This window comes from Aquila chrysaetos, chromosome 10, assembly GCF_900496995.4.
Source record: "Aquila chrysaetos chrysaetos chromosome 10, bAquChr1.4, whole genome shotgun sequence".
Lineage (NCBI taxonomy): Eukaryota > Metazoa > Chordata > Aves > Accipitriformes > Accipitridae > Aquila > Aquila chrysaetos.
In genome coordinates, this window is record NC_044013.1 from 43,849,443 (window position 1) to 43,877,019 (window position 27,577).

At 41.7% G+C, this 27,577-nt stretch overlaps 3 protein-coding genes across 5 annotated transcripts in view; 1 reads left to right on the forward strand and 2 right to left on the reverse strand.

The window, feature by feature from the left end:
• Positions 1-5,658, reverse strand: part of TEKT1 (tektin 1) — a 7,659-nt gene extending 2,001 nt beyond the window's left edge. The window contains exons 1-5 of the mRNA XM_030027718.2: positions 5,514-5,658; positions 2,407-2,650; positions 1,856-2,021; positions 1,443-1,571; positions 903-1,046 (exon numbers count right to left, since the gene is read on the reverse strand). Coding sequence (XP_029883578.1) covers positions 903-1,046; positions 1,443-1,571; positions 1,856-2,021; positions 2,407-2,596 — 629 coding nt within the window. The 5' untranslated portion in view covers positions 2,597-2,650; positions 5,514-5,658. The remainder of the gene's footprint in view (positions 1-902; positions 1,047-1,442; positions 1,572-1,855; positions 2,022-2,406; positions 2,651-5,513) is intronic.
• FBXO39 (F-box protein 39) overlaps positions 1-11,444 on the forward strand; it is a 20,426-nt gene extending 8,982 nt beyond the window's left edge. For both annotated transcript variants that reach the window (XM_030027712.1, XM_030027714.1), the window contains one exon: positions 10,746-11,444. In XM_030027712.1, the coding sequence (XP_029883572.1) occupies positions 10,746-10,796 (51 nt within the window). In that variant the 3' untranslated portion in view covers positions 10,797-11,444. The remainder of the gene's footprint in view (positions 1-10,745) is intronic.
• Positions 8,786-27,577, reverse strand: part of SMTNL2 (smoothelin like 2) — a 34,090-nt gene continuing 15,298 nt past the window's right edge. For both annotated transcript variants that reach the window (XM_030027710.2, XM_030027709.2), the window contains 8 exons: positions 19,776-19,863; positions 18,789-19,028; positions 18,025-18,078; positions 16,370-16,445; positions 14,797-14,967; positions 14,107-14,224; positions 12,584-12,735; positions 8,786-10,343 (listed from right to left, as the gene is read on the reverse strand). In XM_030027710.2, coding sequence (XP_029883570.1) covers positions 10,217-10,343; positions 12,584-12,735; positions 14,107-14,224; positions 14,797-14,967; positions 16,370-16,445; positions 18,025-18,078; positions 18,789-19,028; positions 19,776-19,863 — 1,026 coding nt within the window. In that variant the 3' untranslated portion in view covers positions 8,786-10,216. The remainder of the gene's footprint in view (positions 10,344-12,583; positions 12,736-14,106; positions 14,225-14,796; positions 14,968-16,369; positions 16,446-18,024; positions 18,079-18,788; positions 19,029-19,775; positions 19,864-27,577) is intronic.

Genomic DNA, 27,577 nt, shown 5'->3' on the forward strand with positions numbered 1-27,577 from the left:
CTGTTACTATTAATAGCTGGTAACTATTCACACAAAACGTTCACTTATTCTCTCACACAGTTCACCGCCTACAAGACAGTCACTTATAGTACCTGCTTGGAGCAGTAGTTGGGAAGCCAACCCCCCAAATGTATCCCCAGAATTCGAGGGTCATACTTGTGCACCAGTGGCTTGCAGGCAGGTGTTTGGAAAGTTCCTCAGAGGGTTGTTTCATTGGATGGATATATAAAGCTGTAATTGTCATTTGCATATAGCAGCCAACACCATTCTGGGTGTGGTCTGAGTTATACAACCTGTTGATGCACACTAATGTGCTAGCAGCAAGTCAGTCTCTTGGTGTTACAAGTTTGTCAGTTCTCGCAGAGCCAACAGTGTCCTTGGGAGACTGCCTCTCTCATACACACTGCTTTCTCAGTATGATTCCTCTTTTCAGCCTGTTTTTCTGTGGTAGCTATTTCTCCATCTAAACCATTCACACTAACTAACCCACACAGAAAGGGTGCATTTGACAGGTAAATAACTGAGTCAGAAACTGACTCTGCACCTCATGCATCCCAGTCCAGTGTTCTCCCCACTAGGACACCCTGGGGGAGGAGAGGAAGTTAGATTAGTAAATCTATTCTGGGTTTAATTAATGTGTGACATTTTTCCTTAGCTAACTGCAAGCCTCAAAAACTTTCAGTAAATGGCAGTTCACTGGGAACATGATTATTGTGGCTTATTTCACAGATGTATTACACAAATACTAAAGTGAGGGACAGAAGTATAAAAAAAAACTATAACAGAGATGATGGACAGATACAGTCTGTTTCACACAAAGTTACTTTAATCTTGCTATTGCTGGAACAGCTCATACTAGCTGTATAATTATCATATGTTAATTACACTAAATAACCACTTACTTTCCTTCTATTTTCACTGCATTATCAGCATATCTGATATCAGGAGTGTTGTTTGTCAGGCTGGCACAGTAATCATCAATCATCGAAGCTGTGAACTTGTCCTTCAGATCCATTTCCAGGTTGTATTTTGTTGAACGGTTTAGTCTAGGAGGAGAAACAACTGGACTCTAAGCCAGAGTGTGGACACTCACAGGTATTCCTAGCACGCATGCGTATATGCATTAGGTAATACAATTAGTTGCAAAGTCCCAACATCTAGAGCATGAAGCTGCCTCCATATAAGCAATTCCCACTGGAATTAAAGGCACAGGACTTGATCATGAGAAGACCAGGGATCATGTGCAAGTACTCTGAGTTCTAACAAACAGAACTTCTCACCATTACTGATCGAATAGTATGAATTAGGACTGACCTCCTGTAACTGTTAAGCACTGAAGATAACTTTGGACCTGTGCTCAGCCTAACACTACAACTTCTCAGAATTAAGGCTGTCCTACTTTTCAGCTAATCAGTGTTCAGTTACGCTCTTTGCCTCTGCACCTGATTTGCTCATTGGTTTGTTCCAATGTACGTCCAAGCAAAGCAATAACCCCCTGGAGGACTTCAGCTTCCTTCACCAGTTCCTGTTCCACTTCATCATGCACCAAGTCAATCCCAGCTCGCCTCTGCCTAAACAAAAAGAGGAAAAGCCATCAGCCACATCGTTCAAATGCCTGCAGCTAACAGAATATGATGAAGCCCAGCTTTCCAAATTGAAGGCTTTTCCTTGCGACACAGGAAATTTTTCCTTAATGGCCTTGATTCCCCAATGTTACAACACCTAAATCAAACTGTGACTCCCACTGCAAAGACAGGCAGGCCCTTAGTTTGCAGCCTTTTTTATTATTTGTTAAATATTCATTACCTAGATTTTTTTTTCTCTCCCTGAATGCTTTTCTTCTTAATCATCTCACCTGTTCAGGAGACACTTTTGTGCAATGACAAGTGGCTCTCTGCAGCTCTCCAAGGATTTCTCCAGCCTAGTCTTGAAAGTCAACAGTACCTCTGTCTCATGAACAATTTGTTCAAGTTTGTTATCTAATTCTTGCCTCCAGAATTTTATTTCTTCCTGTCTCTGTTCTGCAGAATGAAAATTGCAAACAGGTATTAATACAAGCCCATCTTATGTGCCAAAGCGCTGTGGGTCAGATCTTAGATATGGCTAAAAATAGACTTATTCCATAGTGGAGTGCATGTAGTGCTGATGCGTGGAGACAGTTTTGCAACCCTGTGTCAAGAGGTTTGGTTGCAACAGCTTTCTGTGTGTTTTGGAGAAGTAATTTATTTGTTACAAAATAAAGAATCTGTCTCAAAATATTTTTTAAAATATTTTTAATTTTTCCATGAGATCAGAGAGCATGGCATTGCCATATATTCTTATTCACTATCAACCAGTTTTCTAAGTCCATCTTAAACATAGAGCTCAAATAACACATCTTGACACTTGCAGAACACGTGAGATTACCTATTTTCTTGTTGACATCACTTTGAGTTTTCTGAGTTGTCTTTTCTATTTCATCCAGCAGCCTCCGACTCTCAGCTATTGTGCGCTCTGACCTGGATTTCTGAGACTCTGTACTGGCACACTGCATCTTGTTTGCAATGTCCCATTCTGTGGGAAGAAACTTGGGTGGAGCTTGCAATAGTCTGGCCATTGTTTTTTGGAAAGTTTCTGGATAAAACGCAGGTCAGTTCTTGGAATGTGGAACCTGAAAACAGGAATAGCATTATATTTGGCTGCAAGAAGGTGAGAAGACAGGTCCATGAGGGTGAGAAAAAGTCTTGTCCCTTTCACCTGTAAAATGACACAGATATGAAAAGAAAAGACTTCTTGCTCAAGACTCCCCAAGACTTTGCTAAGGTGTGGGGGAGAGAGTTTGGAGTGGGAAAATGAAGAAACAGAAGAATTTGGGAATGGAAGCTAGGAAGAGAGAGAGTAAGGAGCTTGAAAGTGGAACTGAGAGATGGGCTGTCTGCAATAGGAGGGAGAAGAAAAGGGAAAGAAAAGGAGACCTGTGAGGAAGGATGGAATTACTAAATGGACAATCACAGAAAACTGAGAAAAAGTGAACAGATATAAAAGGTAAATAGTCTCCTACAGGTTGGAGAAGTAAACACCTTTTAAGAACATGGCTGGAGAGGTGGATGAACTCTAGGCTGTAAAAAAGAAATGTAATGGCCCTTAGAAAAAAAAAAGAGAAAACAGGTCCTGAAAAGCTGAAGGCGGAAATACAGCAGGTAAATGAGGAAAAGGAAACACCTAGTAAGGGCTAAAGCAGAACAAAGCATACTGGGGACACTGGCTTAATGCAGGGTGAAACCGATGCCCAAAATATATGCAAAGTCACAGCAGTTTGATTATCAATTTTTCTCTTCTTGCACTATGCTCATCCAGTGTTCCTGAGACAGCTCCTCACCCCAAATGCACACAGCTGCTCCTCAGCAACACACAGCTTTGCCCACACTCCAGCACAGGTACCCCCAAAACAATCCCCCTTCTCCCTCACACACCCCTTGGCTGATACTGCTCCCGGCCTGGACCGCTCCCAGGGTCAAACCCTGGCTAAGTGCCACATCCTCGGTCCCCCTTCGCTGGGGCGGGGGATGGTCTTTGCTCCCAACCTCAATCTCCACAGCAGCAGCACGTAGTTTCTTTCTAAATGTGCAACTAAATATTCCAGGAGGTGGCTCAGAACAGCCTGGAAGGTAAACAAACAGGTTGCTGTGGGAACAGCAACACTACCTCTAGCAACCTCCCGCTCTTGCACCACCGGCTGGAAGAAGCACAGGACGCACAAGCCAGTGGTGCTTCCTTTCACCCATTCCTGGTTAACATCTGTGTGGAAATAAAAACGTGTTCTTTGTACATTAATTGAGATAGTTCCCACAGCATCAGACAGCAATTTTTGATCGATTTATTGCAGAAGTGCATAAAGATTGTGAAAGCAAATGAAAGGCATGTTAAGTACCTAGCTATCTAAAAAGTCAGTCATAAAATATCCTTAGCAGTATGCTGCATCTTTGTGGCAACTATATTCTTTCCTGGGACAAAAGAGATTGGGAGCCAGACAGAAGAAATGAAGGAGACAAAAGAGCATTACATCAGATGGTACAGTAATGCCCCCTCCGTATAGCCCTGATGTAGTTTAGGTCAGAGCAGGGTTTCTCAGAGTTCCCAACAAGATTCAAAGAGCTTGCAAAGTGATAAAGAAGCAAGTAGCATTGGTCAAAAGAAGTTAAGCTGGTCCAAGACAGAACAGTGGGAAGCAACTGCAATTGTTGGCTGCAAATACAGTGCGGTGACAGCTAGAAAACTGCTAATGATCTTTAATTTCAAACAGTAGCTAAATTCTCTCAGTGATCATTAAAACTGGTAACTACAGTGCCTCTCATGGCAGTTACTGTGTAAGCAGAAATCTGCACATACTCCAGAGGAGCAAAAAAGGGGTTTCTGCTGAAGAAACACCGTCTTATAGAAAAAAGCAGCTATTTCAGTTAGCCAAACAAAAATACAGGCTTCAGAAGACAGGGTTGACATTAGAACTGAAGCCATTAGCCTGAGAGGAGAAGGACCTAGAGATTCAAGAAGCAGCAGAGAATGGGGTGCAAGGCAAGCAAGGAAAATGAACAATATATGCTAACTGATGCAGGAGGATGGAAAGCTGTGGTCACAGACACTCAGCATGCTCCTGATTCACTAGGCAAAGCAAAACTATGACTAGGCTGAACACTGATCAGAACCAGTTACACAGACCACTACTGAGGCAGACCTGTAAATCAATTTATATGGTACTGCACACATGAAGTCCACAACTATTTGTCCAAGACAGCAATGCTTCTCTGAGCCGTCCCTTGATTTCTACATTCTGCCGCCGCCGCCCCCCCCCCCGCCTTGGTCTAGATATACTTTTTTTTAAACAGATAACGTGTTAAAATGAGTTAGTTGAAAGCAGTAATTTTTGTGATATGAACAGCTGGAGCAGTAACTGGAGCCATTTCCATAGTAAGTGAAAGGTTTCCCATGACTTAAGTAGATCTGAACTCAAAGCTAGTTTGAACAGAGGTTGACTTTGGCCAGCGTGAGTCACAGAATATATATCAGGCTGCATATTAGTCGTCTTGCACAAAATTTTATCATCTGTACTCTCAGTAACGTTCCAAGGCTTTTAGAAGTATGAGCAAATTAAAGAGAGACGACAAACTGATTCACAACAAACTGAAATGCTGTGGTATCTGAACAGCAGTTGAGAACAATTAATGTCTTACGTTTCTGAAGACGCGCTCAGTCACTTTGAAAACCGAGGGCTCCCTGGGCGATGGTCCTCTCCTCCAAGGCGTTACTGCGAGACCGGTGGGACTTTGCGCAGTTTGGTCAGAAAGCCCAGCACCTGATGCTGTCCCGACCCAACTTGTGAGCGGCACCATCACAAAGTAATTCATTTGTAGCTACCGACCCTAAATCTGTCCTTGTTCGCTTGCCATAAAAGATTATACCCTTTTAAACTGTTAATACGAGATTTACAACCGATCCTCCCATATGAATCGTACGACATAAGAAAGTTTTGGTTTTACCTCAGGTGTCTTTCGGGGTTAAATCATTGCAGACTTCCCGAGGCTAACAGCAGTCCTGCTCGTCAAATAAGACAGGTCAAATCGACTCAGCCACTAGGACGACTTGGAAAGGAATGAAAAGGAAAAGGCTTGTTAATTCCCGAAAACCTGCAGCAATCCACGAGGGCAGAAGACGGCCCCGACCCAGGCCGCGCGCCGCCCGCGCGCTACCCGCCCGCCCCGCCCGGCCCCGCCCCGCCCGCGCGCGGCCCACGGCCTGCGCCCGCCCCGCCCCGCCCCAGCCAATCGGCTGTCCGCGCCGCCGCACGCCGCGCGCTTCCCGCCAACGGTCGCAGGCCCGCGCGCCCGGCGGCGGGGGCGGCGTGGCACGAGCCGCACCGTCCCCATCGGCGAGTGAAGAATTGCGGAATGGTTTCTGCCGGATGTGCGGAAACGTGCGTCGCCGGTCCCACACCGCGCGTAAAAACACAGTGACGGCGGGATGAGAAGGCGAATCCTCCTCGGTATGGGAGCACCGGTAAGCTAACACCGACTTCTGCGCTGCTGAAATGCTCTCCACCTACCACATCCCGTACTAACGCCTTTATAAAGGATTTGACAAAGCAGCAGTTCCTCACCTTGGTGAATTGTGTCTGGACGTAGGCGCTGCGTTCGTTATTTACGAAGAAGTGGCCAAAGTCCTCCGAGTCTGGAAAAACACGTTTTCTGTGGAGGAATCTAAACAACCGGCGTTAATGAGACTAGAGCTAAATTAAATGTGTTGCTACATTCCTTACTAGGCGCATTAAAAATACCACAGATTGTCTCATTCTTCAGAGGATTAAACTGTCAACCGAACTGCTGTGACAGTGCATTGCAGTGGGAGAAGTCTCTAGGTTGAGCTGATACTGCAGCATCGTTAACTGCTTGCTTTCAGTGTTGCTGAAGTTGCAAAGCAGACTAACCTAACGGGTCTGAATTCTGGTGTTCCGCTAGCGTCTGGAATAATCTCCTATGAGGAAAGGCTGAAGAGTTGTTCAGCCTGGAGAAGAGAAGGCTCTGGGGACACCTTAGTGCAGCCTTTCAGTAGTTAAAGGTGGCTTGTAAGAAAGATGGCGACAAACTTTTTAGTAGGGCCTGTTGCGATAGGATGAGGGGTAATGGTTTTAAACTAAAAGAGGGTAGATTTAGATGAGATGTAAGGAAGAAATTTTTTATGCTGAGGGTGGTGAAACACTGGCACAGGTTGCCCCGAGAGGGGGTAGATGCCCCCATCCCTGGAAACATTCCAGGCCAGGTTGGACGGGGCTCTGAGCAACCTGATCTGGTTGAAGATGTCCCTGCTCATTGCAGGGGGCTTGGACTAGACGACATTTAAAGGTCCCTTCCCACCCAAACCGTTCTATGAGTCTGTGTTAACTCCACTGAGGTTCTATCTAGACATAGAGCTATTTTAGCATAAGCAGAAGTGGCTTTTAAATGCACTTTACATAAAGCAATGCCAACTTCTATTTTGGACACTTTATCTCTGTGAGCCAGGCCAGGTTTAAATTAATGACACAGGCTGAAGCATGTGGGCTAGTGTTATACCTAATTACATGTATCCGAGTTTGCACTGGTTTGAGCATATGCTTAGATTAAACACTTTATTGGAAACGTCACACAAAGGGAGAAGTGATGAGAGGCATCTATCCAATTACTGTACTTTCAAGGAGGAGGACTTTCCTGCTATATGCAAACATAATTTTAAAAAGTAGGTGATGTCTCTGCTGAGATTATTTTGAAAATTTGCACAGAACAAATTCATCAAGCCTTTAAAAGTAGGATCAAGTTGCCAATAAACCACCTTAGACAGTACTGAATTTTAGATACAGTGCAGAAACATTAGAAAAGCCAGGAAACAGTCCATCTGTGTAAAACATATACTATGCCAACTTAATATATTGTTCTTTTTATCACTTATGCTAAACACATTTACTGTCATATACACACACACACACTCTGCATTTTCTTTTAAACTAAAAATACTAAAACATCCAGCAGGGCATATACATTACATACTTTAATTCAATTTAATCATACAATCAAATAGTCAAGGTTAGTCATATAGGTCAGCACAAAGCTGTAGGTTTTTCTAAAATTATGTCATAGCACCATCTCCCTCATCTTCTTACATGCGAACCACCAGCAGTTAAAATCAGCTTATAGTCTTCCATCCCGCTGCAATCAGTCTGCTGGCAAGTACCAGCTATCTTTACCATTACCTCTCTGAAGTGGGACAACTTCAGAAAACCTGTACAAATAGCTTCTGGGTAGCTGTGAAAACAAGGTACATTGTAGAAAGGATGTAAACTCCCCCTGGTGAATATGCAATAATTTTACTGTCTAAAACTTCCTTTATATAATTATTTGTTACTAGGCCTAAATTGGCCAAGCACTTACCTGTGTCTTTAGCACTCGCATCACACAGGAGAATCATCCATGACCTGGGACTGTGAAGGAATGTGATGTATAAAGCCAGTATTGCCCCTCTTGTTGTAGCTACAATAGAACTTGGCTCTGCTAGTCAATGAAAACTGTTCTGCTGTAAGAATGTAAGTATGTGTATCACGTGTGCCAGTTGTGGACAGATTCCTCATTATGCTTACTCTAATCACTTCTCCAAAACACAAGTGCAGTCTGTTTATCCTTACAGTGCATTTGGTGGAGCAACAGCTGCACACTTACTCCTCAGAATTATGGTCATTCAAGATGAAGTCAAAAAAACTGAAGACAATGGCAGTCATATGACAAATAACAAACAGCCCACCCAACCTCTGTCCGCTTGCATTAAAGCTGTGAGATTAGCAATACCAAGGATCCTGCTAGTTTGACCAAGTATCTTTCAGATACTTTATATTAAGATGTGTATTTATTTAAAAGTCTTTCAAACTGTTTCCATAGTGTCACAGCAACAGCCTAGCTACACTTCAAACAGAATTTGACAATCCAGACCTTCAGCAGTTAACTTATACGTTACCTTTGTACACTTTTGGCGTTCGCTTTTTTTTCCTGAGTCTGCTAACAAAGTGGTTGCTTGACTTATGGTTTCTTAAGTAAACTTCACTAGAAAGGGCGGCTGAACTAAAATCCTACTGCAAATGCCACTGAATTTCTGTACTTTTTAAAACTGAAATTCAGAGCGCACAGCATCATGGCTAGAACAAAAATCTAAGCAAAACCTCTGGGTTCTTTTCACACATTTTACTTTGTTATCTGTCACCTCATTCTAAAGAGAAGCAGTAAATCTGAAGAGTGTTTGACATATTTTATTATAAATGGTCATCAATGCAGAACCAAAGTCATCTTTATAAATATCTACAAAAAGCACAAATGCAGGTTAAAAAACATTCTCTAGCATGAGCAGAGGGCTCGTGGCTTTCAGTTTTCAATTTTATGAGCCTGTTCTTAGGGAAGAAATAATTTTAAAAGGCTTCTTTTTTTTTAAAGTATCATTTTTTAGTGGTTTTGTTTTTAACATTCATTGGGAAACAAAGCTCTGTTGATTTATCAAAGAGAAAACCAGGAAGGTTGACACATGACCTTTTTGTCCAGTAAATCTGGAATAATCACACTGTATTGTGGTTTTAACGCTAATTTAACTGAAAATGGAAACTAGTCTGAGACATTTCAAAACTCCCACATCTTTCATACTTTTTTTGCACATGCCCTCTCCCCCTCAGAGTCAGCATGAGGACTGAGCAAGCCGTAGAGACTTAATTCCTGTCCACACTGGAGAGTTGCTCTCCCCCAGAGTCCAGGTCAAAAGCGTACTACAGTCTTGCTTCTATTACAACTGTTCAGAGGATTTGGTACCTTCCTAGCTCCCTCTTTTCCTGTAATCCTAAATGAGGCAAACACACAGTCTCATACACAGAACAGCGGCAGCTGTTGCAATTCTTCATGATCAAGAAATTCACCCAGGACTGCCAGTAGAGGCTTTAGCAAGCCTCTAAGCAAATCCCTTTAGATTTGACCATTACAGACAAACGCTGTTGTGTAACATGGTAGTTATCTGTCCCCCCCAGTCAGCAGGTAAGAGGCTATGTGCTCTTTCTGCTTTAAGAGAACAGAACAATCAATGCCTGTTGGATGTGTGTGTGTGCGCGTGTGCATGTATGCTGGAGTTGGGGGGGCTAGGGTTGGAGAAGAGGCAATATTGCCCTAGTGGTTGAGTACTCTAGGTTATTATTTGCTAAATGGAATTTTCCTTGTCCATCTGCTATTTCTTTTGTGCTATGCTCAATGGAGAAGTGGAACCGAAGGTGCTATCTTCTGGAATTTTACCTGCATTTTAAGAGAGAACACCTTTGCAGCAGTTACCTGTCACTGCATAAAACTGTGTCCCCAGCCTAACAGAGATAGGAGCAGCGAATTAGCTTCCTGTGATCTTTAAACACAAGAATATTACAGATCCAACCTACTACTAGCACCAAAATGACAGCATTTGCCTTTCCCTATGTTTTTTTGTCTTTTTCAAATGTATTTCTATATTACTGACATGCTGATGTGATCAACACTTCGGGGCGCTGCTCAGCAACACTTCAGTCAGCCAGCCACGCAGTTGAATGTAAGCAAAGGGACAGTAAAAAGCAAGAAATAACACTGCGTTCCATTTGCAAAATGTCACTCTTCCCATTAGCATGCTGTACTTGACCCTTCTGGCTGGAGAGTTGTCGATGGTTTTACTCAAAGTGTCGTAGATGGTTGTATAGAGACTGCACATAGGTGAAGACACACATGGGATCTGGCTTGCGACCCATCACCATCATGTCATCCACTTCTATCAGACGATCACAGTGAGCCATCTTCCTGTAGTAATAATAAAGAGATACAGCAAATCAAGAGTTAAATCTAAGGCCGGTAACTACTTCCAAGATTCATTTGCTGCTCTGATTTGAGCGTCACTGAGGCACTTAAGAAATCCTGAGGTTTATCAGCAACATTTCATTTCACAATGAAATAGTCAGGCTCAGGTTGGAGATTGTTATTTTTGTGACCATGGAATATTCCTGTTCTTTCCCTCTCTTCCTCTATACTGGGATCCGATCCATCTGATCCAAAGCCCTGTAGGGTTTTTCTTTCCCCTGACTGCCATTCACATCCCTGATATCTGTAGCATGTAGCCCAATCTCACACTCCTCTGCCCAAATCTCAGTAAGCAGGGTCATGCAAGTCTGTAAATCATGAGTTTTTCTGGTTGTTATTATATAGGAAGCTCCAAAAGAATGGGAAAACATGAGAAGAGATGAGATGTGCCAATGAAGGCCCGTGTGGCTGTGGATTGTTTGTTCACCACCCCTGTATCTTCAAGGTGTGAGTGACTTGGACAACAATCTCAGATGATCAGGTTGGAGAGCAGAAGCCTGACTGAGATCTGGACCAGCAGAAAGGGACAGATCTGCTGAGGCCTAAGGTGAAAAATCACAAGAGCAGGAAGCAATTAGATCAGCAGAGCTCGTACTGGGGTGAACACCAATAACTGGCTTTTCTGGCACTAGAAGAAAACAGTTTAAAGGCAGTCACAGCTATGAAGTAGTCATTTCTGTAGATACCTCTTAGCTAATGTTTCTTACTGTTCTATGCATGCTGTCTTCTGTTCTCCCCTATACTTACTGTTATACATAAACTGAGATAGAAAAACACTGCAACTTTCCTACTTTAGAGATCAACCACCTAAAAGTGTCATAGAATCTCTTTCAACTCACTGACAAGCAACAAATTTTTTTATATTTACATATATATGTGTGTATAGAAACCTTGTAATTCCCAAATAAATTACTTTGCTAGGGGCTCTAATAAGGAGAGCCAACATTATGCTAAGAATTTTTAAAGCTTTGCTCTGGAATGGCAAATAGCAAATCTAGTTCTGTAAGTTATTGCTTTAATAAAAAAAAAAAAAAAAAAGCGCTCTGAAAGAACCCCAGAGCTTCAGTGTGGTGGTACCATTGTTTGAAGCTGTATCAGAAGCTGCAGGTAACTTTAACCATGTATTCCCACATCCTGTTAGTGTTCGGAAAGAGTGTACCAAACCCAGCTGCATACCACATGGAGTGTTCTTACTGTTAGACAAGTCAAACAAAACAGCAATTAAGAATCATGTTGACACTGGGTCAAAAAAGTTACTGTTTCTAGCTGACAAGTTCACACTGGTGATGAATTTAACAAACAAGCTATCATTTAAGTGCCTGGTATACCGCATCAAAAAGGATCAGGACAGTGTGACTGAGGGTATTAGCTCTGTCTGTTTTACAAAAATGCAGTTACCAGGTTGAGATATTGAGAAGCTCTCAGCCTTGATCTAACTCTACTTACACTGAATTCAACCTTCATTCTTGTTCAACCAAAGCAACGTACAGACATAGGTGAACCCTCCCACAAATCCAATTCCAAAAGTTAATCTACCTGCTCCCAGTCAGTCAGGGGCCACGGTTTTAGCAGAGAGGCTGGATGCGTATATTAACATGCCTCAAATTCAAATCAGGTATCAAGCAGGTGGGGTTGGCTAAGAAACTAAAAGTTGTATGTCCAGTTCCTATGGATTGTCAGCAAACATTGGATGCCTTGTGCTCTATGAACTCAAATTTCTTATTTATGACTGATATCGGCAAATTCATTAAGAATCATTCATTACTTCAAGAACAAAATAATTAAAAAAAACCCAAAAACAAACACAGAGAGAACTAGGGTTTTTTCCTCTTCTGTCCAAGCATAACTCGAGGCTGATTTCTCAAGTTTAGTGTGTCAGTGCTAAGGCTGGTGAGAATCACAGAGGTGTGAAAGCAGAATTCAAGTGCTGCCTGAAGACTGTGAAAGACCTGAACACAGGACTCCAGTAAATTATTCTGTGCCTGGTAAAATCACCTCTGATTCTAAACTCCTGAGTGTCCTGTTCTATGCATTCTCTATGCAGAGCTTTATTATCTTTTTTGGCATGACACGTAAGCTAGTGATACAGGATCTACAAGAAGAATGATTAAACTCTTCACTGCTGCCCAGCTGCATTAGACTTGAACTGGAAGCATTTCATGGAGATCTAATGTGATACTCACTCAGCCATGGTGAAGGCCAGCTCAAAGTTCTGCTTGCGATTAGCTGGGTCAAGTTTATTATAATCAAAAGCTTCAGGAAAGAAAGAATGCACAAGAGCACAGAATGCCATCCCATCATTCCAGCTTGAGGAGAAGTTCTGGAGATCAATGTGCTGTCATGATGAAAAAAAGACGCATGTTAATGCAGCACAGGGGAACAGGGAAGAGCAGCTGCTTTTGCTCACTGCAGTTTTCTGTCCTCTCCCACAAACCAAAGCAACAGAGCACAGGCTTTACATTTTTCTTCCCCTCTTTGTACATCCCTTACATTATTTGTATTCTGAGAAAAAAACAGCACTCGGCAATGAAAGCCTTTTGCCTGAAATGCCTAGATGCAAAGCAGACACACGGTCAGGGTCCCTGATCCAAAGCCCACTGAAAATACTGGGAAGAATCTTGTCAACGTCAGTGAGCTCTGGAGCAGGCCTAATGCACCAGCTCAGTATCTGCGGAAACTAAGGACACTGCTTATCCCTGTGAAATACTTATAATCGAAGAACTGTTCATTTTGTGGCTGTGAATAACACTAGATAAAGACTATGGTTGCTCGCTTTGGTTTTCAGTAAGGCCCAATTCAATGCCTGTTTGAACACAGATAGGTAGAAATATAGGAAGAAATATAGGAAGAATTACACCTACTGCAAAACCTGATTCTTAGAACAAATGCTTATTGTTGCTTTCAACTGCCACAGTGAAAAGAAACATATTTGGGCTCTTGTCTCATGCCGCTTTCCCATCATATAAAATTCAAGCCCCACCTTTTCTGGTAAGCAACTAACAGTAATTTTCACTAGTTCTGCTTATGTATACTATAATTTAGAGTTCAGCAATAATAATGCACATTTTACAGTAATGTTGAAAAACATATTACACAAAAAAGAAACCCTAGGAAAAAAAACGTTCTTTCTCCTGGAAATTGCTTTGGCAGTTGCAGTTTAAGGCCAGGTAAAATTACTGAAATCTCAACTGCCAAATTCTTTTAGCTACACTGATGTTACCTCATAGAAATTAGCTCACTAACACTGTGTGATTCAATCTCAACCATTTACTACAAATTCACTTGTCTAATACCAGTAGAGTACTTTGGTCTACTGTGTAGCAAAAGGGCCATAGTCTCCACGTACTGGCAAAATGTTATTCAGGTCTTGCCATATATAATGAGAATGCTAAAATCACAGCCTGCAACTAAGAAAAAAATGTGTGAGTGTATACTGTAGTCTATATCCATAAGCACAAAAATGTAGGCTTCCAGACAAACACTAATGCATTGCTTTGACACACATGCAGAATCTCACTCATGCAATCACTGACTGTCTTGAAGTGCTGCCCATGCAAACCATGACGTTTGTGTTACCCGCACAAAACTTGATGACCTTGAGGAGGTTAACTCATTGTCTAGCATGTTTTACATTCACTTTCTGAGTACGCTTTTTTGGCAAATTCTCCTGAAAAAGAGAGAGCTGAAAGTGCTAGCATGTCTTCACCTTGTATCCTATGGTTTTTGAGCGACACCAGTCTAACAGAATTTGTTTAATGCTGCTAGCGCTGGCAACCCCAAAACTCTGCGACCTCTTCAGCTTAGCTCTGGATTCTCCTTTTCCTCTGGAAAATTAACAGAGACCAGATTAAATTACATTCTAGAAAAACTTAAACCTACTTGTCAGCAACACCTATGCAACCTTGCCCAGGTCAGCCCCTGTCCAGGTGATATTTGAGAAACACGTTGCTGAAACTTCAACTTGCTGGTCCTGCAAGAAAAACTCGTTTTCATTTCACTAAAGCCAGGATTCCAAGCCCTATTCTATTTAAATCATAGCCCCATCATGGTGCATAAAGAACAGTCCACACTTTCAGTCCTTAATGAATCGCAACAGAAAGTCACTATACTCCCAGTCTCTTATAATGACAGAGAAGGCAGCTTTCACAGCACTCTTTCCTGATAGAAAGCACCTGCTGCTTCAGCTGAACAACTCCAAAGCCAGAGGAATCTGTAGCTGTGAATTTCCAGGGCTCAGACTGTGAAGTCAGTGAAGCTGTACGTGACCTCATATTGTCCCTTAGCTCAAAATCCTACATTGAGAGAGTCCTCCCACCCAGCTGTCCTCTGCTGGTAAAAATTGACAAATTAGTTTCCCATGAACAAACCCATTCTGGAGACAAGGGGTGTGACATACTTTCCACCATCGTGTTCAAATTTATCGAAAAGTGCTTTCCTGGCCTGTGTTCCTGTAATCCGTGGGAGTGTCTGAGACCGCACGAGTTCTCGCCTCCTTTCAACTTGGCGATGTACAGTGGGAGGAGAGGAGTGAGAGCTGGAGGTCACATCACGGTAACTGTCAGTGGCACTGGAGAAACATAACATGAAAAGTATATGGTTAAACAAAAAAGTAACTCTCTGCAGTGCCAGAAGTCAGCATAAAGGTCCAACCGTTGCCTACTCTAAACCTCCCAAACCAGCCGTTTCAAGAGGACCTGAATGAGTCAAAAGCAATTTAAGTGAAAGTCAAAGTTTTATTGACAGACAACAGCACTTAAGTATAGAAGAGTCTAAGGTACTTTTACAAATGAGACATAGCTGGACAAGTCACAAATGCTTTGTAGCACTGAGTAGAACAGCAATTAAACACCTTTAAGAAAAAAGGAAAAAAAAGAAGAAAAAAAAAAGTTGTGGCCACACAAGAGCACTAAATCCCTTTAATTTCCAACTTTGGGGTTCCTGGAGGGTAAGTCACATTTTAAAAATGGAACTTGAGTAATTCAGGAAGTACTTTTGAATTTTTACTTATAGTACACAGAATCCTGAGCTCATGTCAGTGTTGCTTCACTGACCGCAAGCTGGTAATGTGATCGAGAAATATAGGATTATATTCTAATTTATCTTTATTTGAGCCATGAACCACTTCATCGGCATTAATGAAGTAAGCCACACATCGCATTTGGAAATGTTCCCCATGACAGAGATGGGGAAACTGAGGCAAGCAGCAATGACATCAGTGTCACACATTAATTTCTGGTACAGATGGAGGTCAGATCTGACAGCAAGTTCTCTAGGGTGCTCAGTGTATCCTGATTCAAATACCGAAGCGCTGATGTTGGAACTAACTCAGAATAAATGTTATACCAAATTTGGGATAATTTTCAAGGCAGATGCAAGCCCAAATTAAGAGATTTAAATTGGCTGCTGTCCCATTTTTCTTGATGGATATTTTGCATGCTGAGGATGCCTGGATATGCCAGTAGTAATTGTGATACCATGTAATCCTATACTAAGCAACTGCGACTCCAAGTTAATCAAGAATGTGTAGTAGTCCTCAGTCCTCAGCAAGGCATTTATCTACAAACTGAATTCTAGGCTAGCCAAACTAAGGATATTTGATGGCAGTCATATGTTGGTTTCCAAAAATAAGCCCAAGGTACAAATTTCAACACAGCTGAGTATTTTTAAGTGTTTTCAAAGGGCCTGACAACTTGCTCTTCCTAACAAAAATCCACCGCTGGCACTGAGAGTTTTACTGACTAACACTATAAGAATGCTGAAATCCACAATTAGGTCTGCTTTAAACTGCTCTAGAAAAGATTTTTATCCCTTCCCATCTCTGTTCCACCTAGTCTCAGGAAAGCTCACAACCTTTAACGGCTTAAAATACAGCATCTGGGACTCACCCGTTCTCCAAGCCAGCAGAACGCCTGTCCCTTGAGACTATATTGACCACAATGGCCTAACAAAATGTCAAGAAAAATGCATACCTTTCACCAGTTTTGGTTCCACTACTCGTCCCAGAGCTCACAGTTGAGACAGACTTAGTGACAGAAGTGGTATTCTCTGTATAAAAGCAGGAAAAACAAGATACATCAAGGCAGAACTTCTTTTATCTCCTTTCCTCATACATTTTCAAACCGCTTCCTGATAGATAACTACACATTGATTTTTACTCACCACAGTGAAAAGCTGCAGGCCTCTGTCTAACTTCCAGTATGAGCTAACAAGCCAGGGAGGGATTTTCCCCAGGGGTTCAATCCCTCTGCAAAACTGTTGCACTGCAGCGAGGATGGTGTAAACATACCAGAAAGGGCCGTAAGAGGATGCCTTTGATAAAACTGCATTGGGAAGGCTGGATCATTTCAGGCCCTTGTGCAGACCTCAGTGGAGGGCACACTGCCATGGACATTTCAGTGAAAGGAAGAAACGGTGCTACAGCTCAGCTTGCAACAGTCATTCTGGCAGACACAAGGAGTCCTGGGAAGGCTGCCATGACTGAGAGCATAATTTAAATTATCCATTTCCACCAGGAAATATTTTAGTTTGTAGAGTAGAACAGACTCCAAAGGTTGCAAAGGTGGCTTAAAACCAACTTTGCATCTTCCTCCCCCAACCCCTGAGGTTCTACCTTTTGTGCTTTTCGTCTTAGAGCCCAGCTCTGGACTCCAGCTATGCTCTGTAAATGCGGAACAATGGAGTGGCTTGCCCTGTTTTAACACACTAAAGCCAAAACTTCTTGCATAAGCCAGCAACTCATTCATTGAAGGCTCCTTCTATACACAAAGAAGAAAGACTGGCATCTTAGAAGCAATCCAACCTGATCACTGTCCAAACCACACTGAAAATGCTGAACTCTCCCCACTGCTTACAGACAGGATCCACATCAATTAGACTTCTCACGTAAAACACCCTGGTAAATGCCAGCATACAGATGTGACGAATCTGGGACCACAAACAATTGCCAGTTATTTGTGAAAATCTCAGAGGTTTTAAGCTGAGGAGTGTGATCCCTATTCTGGAAGAGCAACATCTTTGCTAAACTGACACTTGAGACCACTATGAAATGCCAGTACATTGTGTAGACAGTAACAGCTTGGTGACATCAATCAGAAGTACTTTTGACAGAGCTTGACTCATCTATTTCGACTGACATAAAAAATCCTTAAGGCATTTTTTCCTTTGACACATTCATATATGAAGGAGACTACCGCTATTCTGCTCAAAGAAACTTGCTTCAACATCCATATGGTGGGCCCACCACTTTCCAACTGCCGTTACCTTGCGTTCAGTCACAGTTTCCACTTGGTCAGCTGAAATCTTCACCACTCAAACTGTCTGTTCTGCCACGCTTTTCTGGCACCTATTGTTTCCACTGCAGAGATTGCCTAACAGCACACATGTACACCACTGTGCAAATAAGGATAAGTACCCCTCGCTTTGAACTGATTGAGAATCTGATACAGTGGAACAAGTTTCTATGATACCTGGGAAACTGAATCTGCATACAGTCTTGTTAGCAATTCTAATATTACTGTGTACCTACTACTTGGAACTACATGCTCAGATCTGAATCCCCCAGACATGAAGCATGGAATCCCTCTCAATTTGTGTTGCATAAGGACATGCTGATAGGAACACTCACCTCCAGTGGCAGATGAACCCATTGTTCTCACCGTACTTGAATTCCAGGCCTTCACTGAAACAGCAGAAAAAAAGACAAAGGAAGGCTTTGCTACATTCTTAGCTTGAGATAAAAGTTGAACGAATAATCTGCAAATAATCCCTATCTCTTGCTGGCAATTCCATCTGGTCTGTCTCTGTAATTTCTGACCCATATATATAGTCCGATGTATAAGTGTCACTATCACTAAATGTATATGAAATACAGCTCAAAGATTAATGACTTCAATATGAACAAAATGAGATTTTTTTTAAACTTAATTTAGATATAAATAAGATTCTGCAATCACTCTGACTTGTGTATATGTGTCAGTCTGCTGTCTGTCATTCCTCCCTCCAAATGACTGTTGAACCCGTTAGCCAAATATCTGCCTAACTTCTCAAGGGGCCTTAGGTCTCAAAACACTAAAAACTCCTGCAAATTCCATTAAAATAGCTGGCCATATTGAAGAGATACTCATTCAGCAACTGTGCTATCAAGATAGGCTGCACTATAAACTCAACTATATTAGGCAGCAAAAATTCTCAGCAGATGTGACATTATAGCCTAAAGCTCCACCTAGCAGCCACAAAATTCTAAATCAGAGTGCCCCACCATGGGATATGTAGCCATAGAAGTGAGGTTTCATAATTACCACTAGGTCACAGAACAATCCCTGTAGCACCAGTTTCCTGAAGTAAAGAAACGGGACACAGCTTCAGCAAACAAATTTTTGTCTCTTTTACCTGACTGGTTGGGAGTTTTCAATGCCATCGCATTTTTGCTCTTGCTCTGTCCCAGCAGGCCAGCAGACGCATTAGTTGTTCCTGTTGAACAGACAGTCTCTCCTGAAAACCTCTCTGATATCCTGGTTACTGCAGTAACGGGAAGGTGGGGCATCTGTAGGGTGACTGCAGGGGCATGGGCTTCAGGGGAAGAGTCTGACGTGTGAGAAGAGGTCAGTTCATGGGAGGCTTTTGCCTGACCTAGTAAATAAAAAGGAGAGAGTAAGTAAATTTATTTGCAGATTTGTACCAAAGTTACAAACCAATTTCCATGCAAAAACTTTATTTTACAAGTCATTTGAATTATTCCACCTGTGGGACACTATACCATTTACAGCACACCAAAGAAACAATCCTAGTGTAAGTGATCCTTACAGCGATCACACCTGTCCTACATGAATCTCAGCAAGAGAAACTTCTTCAGATCGTTAATCCACTAGCATCTGCATTTGGCAAGCTCCTCCTCTTCCTCTGTGCCGCCCCCAGCCCCCCAATCTCCTGCCATGTGTTAGGAGTCAGCATTCTTGTTCTTTTCATGGTTCTATGAAATGCTGTGTGCCTCAGTTTTCTCTAAAATGGAGATAGTAAGCCCTTCCTCCACTGAAGGATGATGGAAGCAGACAGGTAATTTGCAAAATGTTTTAGGATGCAAGGCTACAATGGCACCCAGAATAGCAGACCTTATTATCACTAGTGGCCCAAGATAATGTGACAGTAATAGTCTCTAATTTATGAAACACCATAGTGCATGCTTAACAATAAAGTTGAAGTTTAAAAGTTAAACTCCTAATTAGGAAATAAAGTTAAATGGTATCAGTGCCAGAGTACAATATCCATGCTGAAACCATAGCAAGATTCTAATGCTTCCAACATGTGAGAGCTGCTCTATGACTGCCAGGATCAGGTATTTTACAAGTAGCGCTATTTCATTTCGTGCCCTGTTCCTACCTGATGAAGACTGATGCCCATTTTCAATGATGGAAGAACTAAAAACTCTTCTAAACTCAGGTTTGTGGTGGTCGCCCAGGTCTACACTCTGTCAGAACAGACAACAGACACAACAGCTAAATTTCAAACAGCAGCAAAAGTTAGTAGAATATCCAGAAACATCCGCCAAGAACAGGTCTTCCTTGTGCTAGTGACCACAATACAAGGTGGCAACAATTATCTAACCCCAAGAGCCAAAGCTGCAAACTGAGCACTGGCAATGCAGGACTTGTATCAATCTTCACATACTTGTCCTCACAGGCCTCATGCACCTAGGAGGGGTCTTCCACTTCTGTTAGATAAACGTATCACCATCCACTGTGAAGGTGATAAACAGAAGACTCCGCACAGTAATGGAGAGATTGACTGAGATTGCATAAAACGCTTAATGCTCTGCAGTTTTTTTCTGTTTGCTGCAGAAAAAATAACATTCTGATAATGTATTGCAAAAGCACTACATAAAGTAAGTATGATCCTAGAACTTACAGCTGCATTATAACCTGCAGCTTCTGTAAGAATAGTTTTTTCTGGGAAAAGCACCAATTTTTTGCATAATGTTTGCCAATGTAATTCCAGAAAAATCAGCCAAGCATTTTTTTGGTGGTTTCTTTTTTTTTGGTTGGTTCATGTGTATGTGGGCGTGCAAAAAATCATGAGGAGCTATGTGATTTTTGGCTGCAGGAACTAAAGCAAGAAGAAACTGCTTCACAGACACCGATTACTTCAATTAAAAAATGTAGCTTCCAAGAAGCAGCAGTAGAATGAAATCCCCCAACACAAAGTCCATGAAAAAGTTTTAATTGATTCTAGGCAGATATCTAACTACCAGATTGGCCAAAAATTTTATGAATAAATAAAGAAAAAAATCTGTAATGTGCAATCCAAAATTCTTATAAACTCAATCCAAACAAGTTTTGTTTTCTTTTGTTTTTTTTAAAGACAGACAGACAGAAAGACTGAAGATAGATACTGAAGAAGATTTTATACTGCAGGCAAGTATAAAAATAACAGAACATAACAGAAAAGGAAAGAGGCAGGGCGTATATATGTAGTAACAATTTGTCTCTGCTTTTCATACACAGGAAATACAGAGCAAACTGGTAGTTTGATTTTACTTATTTATTCCATAGCTTCTTCACAAATTAGAATAATTTACTTACAGGGTGCAAAAATATATCTCATGTAAAATACAGAAACCATATGATCAATTAAAGATAAATCAACAAAAATAGTTTCTTGGAACTTGTCTGCTGTTTACTATGCACATGTTTACACTCATCCAAACTTAATTAAGAACACCAGTCAACAACGTTAACGCACCTTGGAGATTTTGAGATTTTTTGAAAGCGTTCAATCTTGTTAGATGCTGCAGAGTGCACAGAGTGTTGCAATATCCCATGACTTGAGATACTAGAACTTTCTTATTACCCCAAGTACAAATCTCAGTCAACTCCTGCTAACTATGGTCTGAGATCTTGCTAAGAATTTACAGTAAAGCAGCCTAAACAGAATTTTGTCATACAGTTGTGGGCTGAGATTCTGATCCTCTTAAGTGTCAACCTCCAACTGATTTCAATGGAACACAGGTGTATGTAGCAGAATTTGAGTTACGTGCCTACACTACTGTGCTGGTTTCGGCTGGGCTAGAGTTCGTTTTCTTCACAGTAGCTAGTATGGGGCTGTGCTTTGGATTTTGTGCTGGAAACGGTGTTGATAACACAGGGATGTTTTCGTTACTGCTGAGCAGTGCTTACACAGAGCCAAGGCCTTTTCTGCCTCTCAACCCACCAGCAAGCAGGCTGGGGGGGCACAAGGAGTTGGGAGGGGACACAGCCAGGACAGCTGACCCCAACTGACCCAAGGGATATTCCAGACCATAAATAAGTCATGCTCAGCATGTAAAGCTGGGGGAAGAAGAAGGAAAGGAGGGGATGTTTCAGAGCGATAGCGTTTGTCTTCCCACGTCACCGTTACGCTGACGGAGCCCTGCTTTCCTGGAGATGGCCGAACACCTGCTGGCCTGTAGGAAGCGGTGAATGAATTCCTTGGTTTGCTTTGCTTGCACGCGCAGCTTTTGCTTTACCTATTAACCTGTCTTTATCTTAAGCCACGAGTTTTCTCACTTTTACTCTTCTGATTCTCTCCCCCATCCCACCAGGAGGAGAGTGAGCGAGCGGCTGCGTGGGGCTTAGGTGCTGGCTGGGGTTAAACCACAACTACTAAAGTAAAGGAAAATCCTTCTCTTAAGATTGGGCCCTACATTCTCAGATCACAGTTGGTATGCAGGCTTTTCAAGACCACAGCATAATTTGGAAAAACCATTGAGGTGTGATACAACCCCATTAACCTGACTTTAAGATGAGGACCTACTGCCTCGTAAGCAAGTGTCTTACAAAGACGTATTACAATAGAACACAGAAAGGAATGGTAGCAAGACACTGAGATACTGTGAACTGTCTTTAAGGCTCAGCTTGGATGGTGTATTTTATTATATTGGGTTGTATACTGTTGTTTAAGCTGGGGTCAGATTCTCATGTCAATTTTTTCTATGCGAGGTGAGGAAAAGCAATAGGATCACCTGGATATGATTTTCAAACAAAACAAAGTTCAGAAGAGGACTGGAGGACTGGAGACTTCCTGAAAATGTGGAAGATGTACTCTCAGAAAAGAACTTTTAAAGGTTTCTCAGCCAGAAGCTTTCATTTAATTCTCTTGCCTAGTTTCCAAGTGAATTATCTTCCTGGGGTTATATATGCACTTACATGCTCCGCGAAATAAGAGCACAGTGATTACATGATAAACCAAGACATTTCTTAGTCTGTTTACCGCTAAAATGCATGAGAGGGTGGCTGTTTTTTTTTTAAAAACAAACAAACAAACAAAGCACCCAACAACGACAACCATTCAAAAAACCAACCACACACAACACTATGTTTTACCAGTGTTGCTTATAGCCCTGTTAACAAGACTGACAGATTTCCACTGATGCTCAATAAAGGCTTCAGGTGCACCTAAGATAGCTGGGAGTCAGAATGTCCATTCCACAACTAGGTTAGCCTGCCTAGACTGCAAGTTCTACAAATCAAATCTGTAATGAATTCAGTACATCTACAAATCAAACCTGGAATGAAGTTCAGTACATCAATCCAAACAAGAACTTTTGCTTCATTTTAATTTTCCTCTATCTTTCTTATTTAAAAAGAAAGGAAAATAAACTAGATTGGGGAAGTTGGAACGTTCAGAACTTCCCACTATCCCAGCATCTAAAACTTTCTTACAAGCAAAAGCACTGCAATTCAGCTATCTAGGCTCCACTGATTTTTGTGGGATCTTTCCCATTCAGAGGCTTCATTACAAACAGGTTTTCAGAAGAGCTCACATCCAACAAAGCTGCACTCTTTAGTTACTCAGCTTAGGCCCAAAAGGAGTCATGAGTTCTTTAGCAAAGCTAGTCTACAAAACTTTTTTCACAACACATCACCAGAAGAACAACTTCTTTAAAATAACATTTGTCTCTCAATCAAAAATATTTTTCGTTTTTATACCATCTGCTATCCCCACAGAGAATGCTTCTATATGCACACACAGTCTGACTTACTGCCACTAAACTGGATCTGTGTCATTGTATCCAGACCTTTTAATTTGTAAAAATAAAATTATTTTCAAACTTTTATATTTGTCAAGAAGAAGGTACTACGCATGAGTATATTCAGTTATGACTAACTGCCAGGCTTAACTTGAGAAAAGCACACAAATATTAATTATACAAACCACACAGAATCAGGGGTTCAGAACTTTTATTGCTGTATTTAGTGTAATTGAGATCCTAGTCAACAATTATTGCCCATATCCAGAACTGAAATATAAAGCACAGCTAATGCAGCTCCCTAGAATGTACCCGTGGCATACAGTTCGAACTGTTTAGCCATTCATGTCAGCCATTATGACCTGAATGTGTCAAATGCCTATGTAGACTGCAAACATGAATCTAATTTATAAGCTGTGGGGGTCGAAGCGAGTGAAGCAGTCAAATGAGGTGGTCATTGCAAAGATCATGTAGCATCCTACACACTGAACTGGCTTCCTAATGCAGTGACAGGTGCTGCATTAATTTATTTTATGCAAACCTGTTTACGACATTTTGGCTAACAGTGCTGGGGAAGAAACTGATACCAGGCTGGAGGACGGGGAAGGCCCATGTGCTGATAAAACACTGGAGGATCTGGGATCAGATTCTACCACGCATTTAGTAGTGTCAGGCTAAAGTACTTTAAAATCCACTTTGTTTGGAGATGGCAAGCTTCTGACAAATCCATGTGTGTAACAATACTTCTTCTGTCAATGCTGGTTACATAGACTGTAAATAGCAGAGGGACAGGTACCTGTATCTGTGCTTAATAATGATAAGTGCTCATTTGTACAACTCACGTAATAATAAGATGAGGAGGAACTGGTGAAGTTGAAGAAAAGAAAGTTAACACTAATGTTTTGTATGTCTTACTCAGGCTTGCTCTTAGAACTAATCTCTCTGTAGCTCAGAAGTCTCCATGTAATGTAGAGTGGTAACACTTTCCATAGTTGTAGGGCTGCTGGAATTCCTCCTTCACTGCAAAGAAGTTAGACCTTGGAGATCTGTAACTGGAAGCTGCTATAAAACAGGCAAATATCGTAACCCAGTAGTGAAAATCCCACGCATCCAGAAAAAGTAAGCACCAGATCATGAGATTAGAAAGAAAAGAAATACAATTTTTATTTCCTCTCTGAGCCTCTAAAGTGCACGTCTGTTACGTCTTCAAGCTTTTTTCTGCAACAAGGTCAAACTGTAGAAGAATGACAGACAAATGAGATTCCTTTCTCTCAAATGAGAGATCTCAGTCATCCAAAGCCTTTCATAAAAGCACCAATTATCAAAAGGGTCATGGCAAAAATAATTGGATCTAGAAATGCCATTTATCTGTGAGAGGTACACATGCCAGATGAAACTGATGCTTCACTTTGGTGAACAGCAAAACCACCACTGCCTTCCGCAAGGCAAGAATTAACACTCTGTTCCTTGCATATAAAGAGATCATTGATACATCAGAAATGGGGAATCATGAAATGTGTGAGGAAATGCAAACAAGGCTGATAGATGCCAGCAAGAACCACACCACATTTACCCCTTAATTCTTGTACTAGAAAGCCATCATCGGTCACATAACACAAGTATTCTCTATCGGTAACTGACCCTGCAGCTTGGAGAAAAAGCCTTGAACACTGTGAGCATATTAGGAAAGCTTTTGCACATGGAGTAATAATCACTGAAGAAAAACAGTAGCAGCACTTTTCACAGAACCTTTTTTGGAGCAAGGCTAGATAAAAATGGACAGCAGGGAACAATTCTACCTTGGCAGCTTCAGCAGATGCCCATGGCTATGTCACAGCGAATTAAAACAAAACAAACAACAACAAAAAATCTAGATAAGGATCAAGGCAACCTTGGAATGCCACCATTCCAAAAGGACACTTGCAGGAAGTGTAAGAGAATAATATAAGGAAATGGACCTACCGGACTTCCTTTATCAAATACAGGAGTTGAGATTGTTTAGAATCACTAGTATGTAATGCCAGGTGACTGCTGGATCACTTAATCTCCCTGCCTGTATACCCCAGGTCATTATGTCTCATGCAGTTACTCCCAGGCTAACTAACTGTTGGGTGCCATCAGGTCACAACAGAGAGATACCAATGTGTAATATTTGTTTAGATCTTCCCAGGTGGTCATAGACAGCTATTCAACTCTCTGCTGCTTTGACCCCTGCAGGCCCATTCTCTGCAGCGGTCTGTCCAGCAGTCTGTCCCCATTGCACAGAAACTCTTCTGTGTATCAAACCAGAACACTCTTAGAGTTTTTTCAGTCCTCCCTGTTCACAAAGGCATCATGCTCAACCACAAACACTATGGAAAGATCCTAAGTGATAAAACTCCTGCCAACATGTAAGACCTGCTGAACAAGAAGGTCAAAACTCTTCCTTTCTAACAGTCACAGGCAGGTAGGAGAGAGACCTCAGTGACTGCAAAGGATGACAAACAGCAACAAACTGCTCAGTGAGGGATAAATCCTCCGTAGTGCAGCTATGGCTCCAGGATCCCGCTTTAAAATTAACTCTTCCAACATACCCTATTTTCACCTTTGCGAAAGCAGCTCTCAGATTCTGGCCTGGTTAGGTAGCCAAATTAAAGTTTGGCATCAAAATACCAGAAGGACTCGCCTCCAAATCACAGTGGCTAATGGCCATTTAAAATGCCAACTGAATCAGCACTTAGACTGTTGTATACCAGATTTCAAGAACAGCACAGCAGAGATTGACTGAAGATTAGAATTAAAAGGAGATCTGTGTCCTTACTTCTGAACTATGCTTGGAACTCCCTAGCTTCACTTTTTTAAATCAAATTACCTGGAAAAATAATCTAGCAATATTAGAAAATAATGGTTCAGACACTGAAGATGCTCAGAATCTCCAGTATCCAATCTGCAAAAGATAGTCTTAACTCTTATCCCAAGTATTTTGCTACAAACGTTGAAGGCAACAGAACCCAGCCTTTTCTTGGCACAAACACTACACCAACCACACAGTAAAAAGGAACTCAACCAATAAATCTTTTAAGGAGCAAAAGAGCACATCTTGATTTGCTGCTATCTCCAAGTCAGTATTATTTGCTCTTCATATGTCATAGAAGTATTTACTAAGGCTAGAAGTGTCACCAATTTTATCACAGGTACTCATTTACCTGAAAATATACACAGTGTCATTTATGATACTCTGTCTCAAGTGCTTTGGTCATATAACCAGAAATTGCAAGCAACTGAGGGAACACTTTCCTCATTACAGAGAATCTGGGTGACCGGCACAGTGACCAAGGCTCTTCAGCCATTTGAGCACAGCCACATCAGAGCCTTACCCACAAAATCATGTTTTCACTGCATGCATTTGGTGCGTGTAGCTGCAGCTGCATCTCCCGTGGTTCTCAGTACTGAAATTCCTTCTCGGTCAACTATGCTAGCTTGGGAACTAGTTGTCCAACCTTCCAGGGAAAATTGTTGGGAGGGCACTGAAGAACTATCAGTACTTAAGTGATCTTCCCTGAACTCTCAAAGCAAAGCGGGAAGGTTCCAATCCAAACAAAAGCTCATTCCGTGCTTTAATGCAGACCGATACCTAAAGCTGGATATTGCCATACCCTCGACGCAGGACTTTTCACAGAGCATGAAGTACACACTACAACGTAGGCAGTGATGATGGAGCAGGTGAGATGGTGTGAGGGACCACACCCCCTTGTCCCTTCCATGTTGCTCAGCTCACTTCTGTTCCTTGCAATACAAACAAGTGTGGATGGCTCCATGGAGCAAAAAGGAACAGATCTGAAAGTTGTGTGTATGCTGCTTACCTTTGTCACGTGGGGGAAAAGGCAGCAGTTGCCATGACTATGTTGGAACAATGCATCAAGCAGCAGCTTTACCTTTTCACTTGCCCAGCTGTGGGAAGCCGTATGCCCCCATTCTTGAGTTAGTAGGAATGAAAAGGGCTGGAATGCAATGCAGACTCTTTGTTCAATCCCACCAATTTAACTTTCACTGAATTTAATTTCCAAGCTTTTATTTTCCATCCCCAAAGTCTGGATAGACCACAGACCAGCTTTTCATGCTCCAACAGTCTTAAAGGCCCCTTAAGACGTGGATTAATCAAGATTACACAAAATAAGCTGTCATCTGTGAAAGACAA